The sequence below is a fragment of the Pterocles gutturalis genome, unplaced genomic scaffold (genome assembly GCF_000699245.1).
Source record: "Pterocles gutturalis isolate BGI_N339 unplaced genomic scaffold, ASM69924v1 scaffold31531, whole genome shotgun sequence".
NCBI classification, from domain to species: domain Eukaryota; kingdom Metazoa; phylum Chordata; class Aves; order Pterocliformes; family Pteroclidae; genus Pterocles; species Pterocles gutturalis.
The window spans coordinates 328-7,843 of record NW_010101408.1 but is presented as its reverse complement, the minus strand read 5'-3'; the positions used below and the strand labels follow the sequence as shown (position 1 = coordinate 7,843).

General features: G+C 52.2%; 1 protein-coding gene across 2 annotated transcripts; it reads left to right on the top strand.

Annotated features, from left to right (window-relative positions):
* Window positions 1-473: 473 nt before the first annotated feature.
* On the top strand, window positions 474-3,527 carry LOC104469002. Of its 2 annotated transcripts, none has more exons than XM_010083325.1 (4): window positions 474-556; window positions 1,135-1,302; window positions 2,382-2,513; window positions 3,261-3,527. In XM_010083325.1, the coding sequence occupies exons 1-4, from the start codon at window positions 478-480 to the stop codon at window positions 3,395-3,397; spliced, it is 516 nt and encodes a 171-aa protein (XP_010081627.1). In that variant the 5' UTR covers window positions 474-477; the 3' UTR covers window positions 3,398-3,527. The 2 variants fall into 2 exon arrangements, with proteins under 2 accessions (XP_010081627.1, XP_010081634.1); XM_010083332.1 differs by having other exon boundaries at window positions 478-550.
* Window positions 3,528-7,516: the final 3,989 nt, after the last annotated feature.

Sequence of the window (7,516 nt, the reverse complement as noted above, 5' to 3'; positions counted from 1 at the left end):
AGAAAACCGTGGCCTGGAGCGGAGGCGTTGTGGGAGGAACCGTTAGCTGAGTGCTTGCCCTTCCCTCGGGCCTGTCAGCGTTGTGCGCTGCTGAGGTGTTTGCTTGGTGGATGCAAGATGTGTTTAGACTCCGCTCGCTTGGGGCTCCTGGTTTGTGGCCAGTGATGGTTTGTTACCAAGTGAAAGCATCCCAGAAGGCTGACTGGAACAAGGGAATGCCTTTAAGTTCAAATACAGGAGGCTGAAGGGAAAAAAGGGGCAGGGGAAGAGAGGAAGGCTCGTCCAAGCTGCTCTAGAGGGGAATGGCCCTGAAGAGGCTGGAGGGATGTGCAGGTCTTTGAAGAAGGGGAGGAAGCCTCTAGGCAGGCTTTTTTTTTTTTTTTAAATAGACTAGTGGAAAATGGTATTATTTCACCTTTGTACATTCGATGTCTTCACCTGATGCTGACTTACCTGCTATTGCTTTGTGCTGACAGGATGTTGGCTTCAAGGGCGTTCAGCCTCGTGGGGAAGAGAGCCTTTTCCACCTCCATCTGCCTGAGAGCGCATGGCCATGGTAGGTGGCAGCTGCTTTGGTTTGTCAGTAAGGACGCTAAAACAAGTTCTTGAGGGGAAGAACACACCAAGCTGCTGCTGGGGTTTGGGTATGGAGGGGATCAGGACAGAGGGGGGCTGGTAGCAGGAGATCTGAGCAGCCTGTGCCCGCAGATGGCGTTGTGGAGGTGCAGGCAGAGCTGACTGCGCTGGGGAGGTGGCAGGAGCTGAGGGCCAGGCAGAAACTAGGATGGAAAAAGTGGAAAAGGCTTCTAGGTATCTGGAAGGGGAGGTGATTGGTGTGACAGCTGGAAACAGAGATGGCTGATGCATTAATAAAAGGCATTTTGGATGTTAACTTTTATGTATATCCTTCTTCTGCTTTGTTCTTGTGTTCTTAAAGTAGCAACCGTTTCAGGTTCTCTCCCTTTTCCTCCCTGATGAATGCTTCATATGGATGGCTTTTCTCTCCTTTATTCCTGGACTGTCATCACCTTTTTGACTGAGCTGTTGGGTTTTTTTTTTTGTATTGTGACGAGTAGGAGATGTTTGTGCACACTCAGAAGCCTGAATGGGCGTCTCTTCTGTTCCCCTGTGCAGCTGGTGTTGTCAAAGCAGACGATTTCAGCCTCCCTGCCTATGTCGACCGTCGTGACGTTCCTCTCCCTGAAGTGGCCTTTGTGAGGGATCTCTCTGCTCAGCAGAAGGCGCTGAAAGAGAAGGAAAAGGCGTCTTGGACTGCTCTGTCTGTTGATGAGAAAGTGGAATGTAGGTAGCGGGGGCTTTAAAGTAACCTTACAGTGAGCAACAACACCATTAATCTGTTGCACATTCATTATTGACAACTTTTACTGGAAAGAAAGTCCCTGTTAAACCCTTAAACTCTGCAGGCAGAGCTGTGAGTCGCGAAGGAGCTTCGTTAATTACCATGGAGCTCCTTGTGTGCACGCAAGTGGAGATCAGTGGTTTGTGTTCCTGGGATTCTTGGTGCTATTTCAGAAAGTTAGAAGCCATGGGGCCTGTGAAGTGCCTGAGGTCAAGTTCAGCAATTTGTTGTTCTTCCAGAGAGCAAATAATAATTATATTTGTTTCTTGATTCCTGTCAGTTATCAACAAGCCAGAAAAAAAATCTCTTTATTATAACAACAGGCAACGGTTAGTCCAGCTGGGTAAAACGAACCCCGTGCATTTGTCTGTTACTGACCACTGACCTTAGTGTCACCAGATTTCAGGTAATTAAAGCGCCGAGCAGGTGTTTTGACTTGCAAATGAAACTGCGTCATCTTTTCTAACTGCTGTTATGGCCTGGAGGTGAGAACCTGACCTGTCAGCAGTGCTCCGTCCACTCGTGCCAACATGAGAAGGTGTAAAACTCTCCTGGGAACTGCTCGTAAGCACTCTCCAGATCGAGTGCTGCTTTGAACTTCAAAACCTTGTGGGCTTTAGTGGCAAAGCTGAGAGAAAAGTCTTTTGAGATAGAAGCGTTCCTGGTGAAATTATTTGTGCTAGGAAGCTTTGTGGTCAATAACTGCACGGGGAATCGGAGGGAAGGAAGGAAGGAAAGCACCGTTTCTCCTTCTATCAGGCCTATAATGCAACTTTTGCACAAATTTACAATAATGTATAAAAAGGAGACTGACACTGAGCCAGTGGGGGATGAAACACATGGTGAGGTCATTTCCTGTGGTCTTGGCGTGGGAGAGGTAATTCAGAAGCTCTTCACATCTTTTCCCTTTCGATCAGCTTTGGGCTTTGGTCACCTCCCTCTGTAGAGCGGTGTGTTGCCTGCAAGTCGCATGAAAAATAAAAGAAATTATTTGATGCTTTCAACTTTTTTTTTTTTTCAGTGTATCGTATCAAATTTAATGAGACTTACGCGGAAATGAACAGAGGAACAAACGAATGGAAGACCGTCCTCGGTGGAGTACTGTTCTTTCTTGGTCTAACTGGTCTCGTCCTCCTTTGGCAGAAACATTACAGTAAGTAAATGCCATGTGGTGTTAACCCTTAAGAGCAAGATCAATTGATTAACCTGATGGGAAATTAGAGAATTCTCTGTAAACTGCTTGGGGGTTTGGAGCGGCATTCTGGTGATCCGGCAGTTGCTGTGTGTCGGTCTCTGAACACTCAATTCTGGAGTCGTAACTTCATGACGATCAGCGGGTACGTAGCATAGATGTTCGGGAAGCTGACGTGTGGAAAGGTGAAGTTGGTGGAGAGAGCTTTGGTGGGAGGAGAGGAAGGGGAGGGGAAGGAGTGGTGATACACTGCTGACCCCAGCGCTTCTCTCTGCGAAACCTGCTGTCACAAAAGCTTATTGCCACCTAGATAGTCAACATTTGGGTTTCTGCCATGTTTGGCTGCCTTCCCAGCGAGCGATCCTGCCTCGAGGGAGCCCTCCAGCTGCCGTGAGCAGAGCACGCGGTTGAACAAGCTGCTCCCGGGCTTGAGGCTCCATCTGCTTGAGGTGAACGCTGAGGAGAAGGCTGTTGCCTTGGTACAAGGATTTACTGGTGAACGAAACTGCTCGAGAATCACCATGGGCATCTGGTCTGAGCTGAAATTGGACGTAGGGACCATAGGTTTGAACAGATGATGGTGTGTGTGTGTGATCAGCGCTGATGGCTTCAGGGGGGGAAAAGCTTTTCATTAGCGAAATTTTTACCTGTGTTCCCCACTTGCTGGTTTTGTATCATGATGTAATTCCGGCTGCTGTTGAATTGCAGTGTACGGCCCTATTCCGCACACCTTCTCTGACGAGTGGGTGGCGGCGCAGACAAAGAGGATGTTGGACATGCGGATTAATCCTGTGGAGGGCATCTCTTCCCAGTGGGATTATGAGAAGAACGAATGGAAGAAATGAAGCAACTCAGTGGAACCTGCTCTGCTTGAATATGAAATGATTCCATCACCTGCGTGTGACCTCGTTGCTTATGTACTGGAACAACCTCTCCACCGACATAGATGCTAATAAATGTCTGGTTAACTTGAAAGTTTCCTTTTATTGGTCTTCAAATGTGGTTGTTGGGGTGATAATCTGTAGTGCAGGCTGAGGGGCAGAGTTTTCCCAGATAGTCTTGTCGTGGTTGTGTGTAACCAGTCAGAGGGGATGTTTCTGGGGCGCAGCCAGACGAGAGGGCTGAGCTGCGTGTAAGGTCAGCAGATCCCAGCTCCTGGGGAGGCTCAGCGTCCTGTAACCACTCCAAAAATAGCACATCAGCCTCCGCAGGGCAGCGGCGTGAGTCCCACTGCGCGGGTTGTGCGGTGGGGATTGACGCTGCTCCATCTGTCTGTCCTCCCTGTGAAGGGAACGTGTTCTCAGCAGCACAGGCAGGCTGCAGACCTCGCTCCGGTGTCCTGTGCAGGCTCGAGCGAGGAAGAGAGAGAATTACAAGATCTAGTTTGAGCAAGAATAGGTTTGGGTGAAACCCTGGACTGTGTTTTGTATCCTGCCTCTTACATGAGGTGACGGTGTCCAGGGGAGACTGCTGCAGCTGGGGGAGGGAGAGAAATGCTGCATGGAGTGGGAGCATCTCGGAGCTTTTGGTCCCAGCAAGTTCTGGTTTGTGGAATAACATTCTCAGGGCCTGAGCTAAGGAAGCTGGCGCCTTTGCTTCGCTCTCCCCAGAGCTGCCGAATTTCTCCCTTCAGCTAATCCAGTGTGTGTTCAAGGCTTTCTGCAGGCTAGCTTCTGGCTTTGGTTCAAAAACACCCTTCCAAAGACCAACACTAAGTTTCGGCTTTGGTTTATTCTTTTCCCAGTTCCTGGCCTGTCATGGTTTTAAATCCCTGCGTGTACTTAGCAGCTGTGGTGGTGAGCCTGGGGAGTCCCAGCCGCTTGTGCTGGGGGCTGGCCAGCATTTCTCCCCCAGTCAGAGAAATGGGGGAAGGTTTTGAAGGTGAGATGATTTGGTGGGAGTTAAGTGACAAGCTCCCCTTCCTGCATCTGAAAGATCCCTTATGTGAAATGTTTCTGGGGTGCTGAGAAGGGTGCTCCAGGGATGGCAGCCTCGCAGCCTGGCAGTGGCTGTGGTTTGCTTTTCCCTGCTTTTCATATCGCTCCTGCCTCTGGCAGGCTGATAGCTCTGCTCTGGGAGGGAGCCGGTGAGCTGCTAGGTGTCTCTGCTTTGAAAATCGATGTTTTGAAATGTCTGCTGGAATTACAGCACTGGAGGGAATCCCTCCTGGAGGGAGGGGGAGGTGGGCTGACCCTCAGCGCTCCGTTTGCTGCATATCGCTCCTGCCACGCTGGTTTTCGAGCTAAGAGCCTTTTTCTGAATTCTGCTCTCGTTCCTGCAGCTGGGAAGAATTAGCACGAATGGGAGAAAAATCCTGTTGAGTGCAGGGCTCCAGGGCTCGTACCAGCCTGCAGCTCCCCAGAACAAAGCCTGTCCAGCATCGCTGGGATGAAGGAGTCCTTCCTCCCAGGACTGTCCTCCTCCTCACCCTGCCCAAAAGGCTGCGAAAGCCCCAGGGAGGGAAATATGAGCCTTGCTACAGCCCCAGATCCTTATTTCATCCTCCCCTGCCCTGCACCAGCCACTCTCCTCGCTCCCTTTCACCCGCCAGCAGCAGAGACCTGCCCGAGCAGCCTGCGGCTGGTGAGCTGAGTTTGTCGGGGCTCTGCACGCTCCCCTCCTGGAGCAGAGGGATGCGGTGTTGGACGGGGAGAAATCTCACTGTCCTGTCTGGGATTTTCGATTGTTTATTTGCAGATAGCCTTGGATACTGAGCAGCCACCTGAATCCTGATCCTGGGGAGAGGAAAACCATGGGGACCGGAATGAGCAAGGTACTGGGGTCAGCGGGATGCTGGCCAGTGTGTCCTCCTCGGGCAGGACCTTTCTTCTGCAGCCCTTTCTTCTGCACCACAGTGCCCTAAATCCAACCGTTGGCATCTTCCCCTTCTCATTCCCCTTTGAAACTTCGAGCACTTAAGGCAGGGAATTACAAAAGCAAACAGTGATCCCTGGATTTGTACCCGAGGTGATGAACTAAGCGTCCGTGGGTGTTAGAAAAGTGACGCTGGCTTTAGATGCTCGTCCCCGGGGTGGTAAGACCATGGCATTAAAATCCTCTGGGCTGATGGGGGGGTCCCTGCAGGGAAGTTTTCCCCCCTTGCCGCCCTGGGAGGTGGCAGTGCCTGGCAGCCGTGTGCTGTGAAGGGGGATGTCGGGTTTTTCTGCTGCATGTTGCTCCGCTGAGGTCCCAGGCTGGCAGAGGGGATGGATTGCAGTGGGTATCCTTAAATAACCGCTTGGTATGTGCGTTCTCTGGTTTAAATTTAGACTCTGGGACAAAATTGGAGAGACCAGATCAGGGCAAACTCTCTCTGCAGGGCTCTGATGTGATTTAGTGCCGGGGTTTCACCCCCTGCAGACGCAGCCCAACCTGCAAAGTGGATTTTACAGCCTCTGCAGTGCCCCCAAACCCTCCTGGGGAGCCTGGGGTGCCTCTGCCGGGGGCTGGGCTGCTGCAGACATGTTGGTGTTGCAGGATCCAGCTTTCCCTTGGTGTTTGCACCCCAGGAGCTGGCTGGGGTTCAGCTGAATGGTGGAGCTGGGCTGGATGTGACCCAGAGGTGCTGAAAACCCTTCCTACAGCCTCCCAGACGAGATGTTTTCCTCCAGATGGGTGCAAACAGGTCCAACTGGAATCAGCTCTTCATTTCTGTGCCACGGGAAACCACTCTGTCAGGCTCTTACACCCCCTAAACACCCTGAACTGCCCCTTTTTATCCTTCGTAACCCTGCAGCAGTGAGTTGGAGACCAGATTTGCATACTGGACGGCACTTACTGCAACATCCTGGCCAGAAAGGGGTTATAAATAGCCCATGCCTTTGCCCGGCTGTCCCCAGCTGTCGGAGGCAACCTTTGAAAATATTTGCAAGAGGTGGTTGCTATAGAACTGCAAAACAAAACCGAGCTGCAGCGGGTTCTGGCTTGCCTCCAGGAGCTGGGGGGGTCCCTGCCGGAGCCTGACCTTGCAGGGGGAGCCTGGGGTGGGCTGAGCTGTTTGGGGGATCCAGCTCCAGCAGCGCCTTGCCGACAGCAGTAGGACCAAAAGTGACCCCCCTCCATTTATGTGCCAAGTTGTCCTGGGCTCTGCACCCCTGGAGGGGTTTGGGCTGGTGGGTTGAGTGAGCTCAGCCTTTGCTGTTCGTTAATGAAGGTGATTCATTAATTAGGTGCCTGGTTTATTGTTGCCTGGGGAGTTTGCTGCCAAGTGCCCTGGTCCTGCGGGTACCACGCGTGCGGCTTGATGCTCCCTCCGTGTCGGATGCACGTCGTGCCTGTCACCATCTGAAATCTCTCTTCTTTTTGTCACCTCCCAGGTTGTCAAAGGTCTCTATCTCGGGAACATCCGCGGTGAGTGACTTTCCCTGCAGGATGCTCTTCTCCTTGGGGGTCCCTGTGCCTGCTCCTGGCTGGGATCCTCAGCATCTTCAGGAGAACCAAAGCCCCCAAAAAGCCCCATCCCAACTGCGAGTGGCCCAGGAAAGGGACATCCACAGGGACCTGCAGTCACCAGTTGTACCACCAAGAAACCAGTTGTTGCACCAGGAAACCCTGGCATGGCTGGAAACCTCCCTGTGTTTGCTGAGACAATATTTTCAGTGGGTCAACACCTGGCTCTGTCACCTCTGGCCCTGTGGGGAGCAGGGAGAAGGTTGGGTTTCACCCCACAGCGAGGACACAACAGCCTTTTCCAACTCAGAATTATAATTTCTAGTTCTGGGAGTGGTTTTAGGAGCCTTCTGAATACCCCCTGCATCCTATTTTGCTTTGAAGCAGGTGCATCATGATGCCCGATCTCCCCTCCTGCATCACGTGGGGCGAGAGGGAAGGGGCTGGTATAGGGGTTGAGGGGCTGGGGGTGATGGATGGGGGTTGCTGGGGGGTGCTTGGTCCCGCAGCTCTCCCGGGACAGCAGGAGACTCACGTGCTGCTCCTGCTTCCAGACTCTGAGGACCGGGAAAACC

Coding starts and splice junctions, on each gene's coding strand:
- LOC104469002 (XM_010083325.1), top strand. CDS start 478: ATGTTGGCTTCAAGGGCGTTCAGCCTCGTGGGGAAGAGAGCCTTTTCC. Junction 1,303..2,381: donor TGTTGATGAGAAAGTGGAAT/GTAGGTAGCGGG, acceptor TTTTTTTTTCAG/TGTATCGTATCAAATTTAAT. Junction 2,514..3,260: donor CCTTTGGCAGAAACATTACA/GTAAGTAAATGC, acceptor GTTGAATTGCAG/TGTACGGCCCTATTCCGCAC.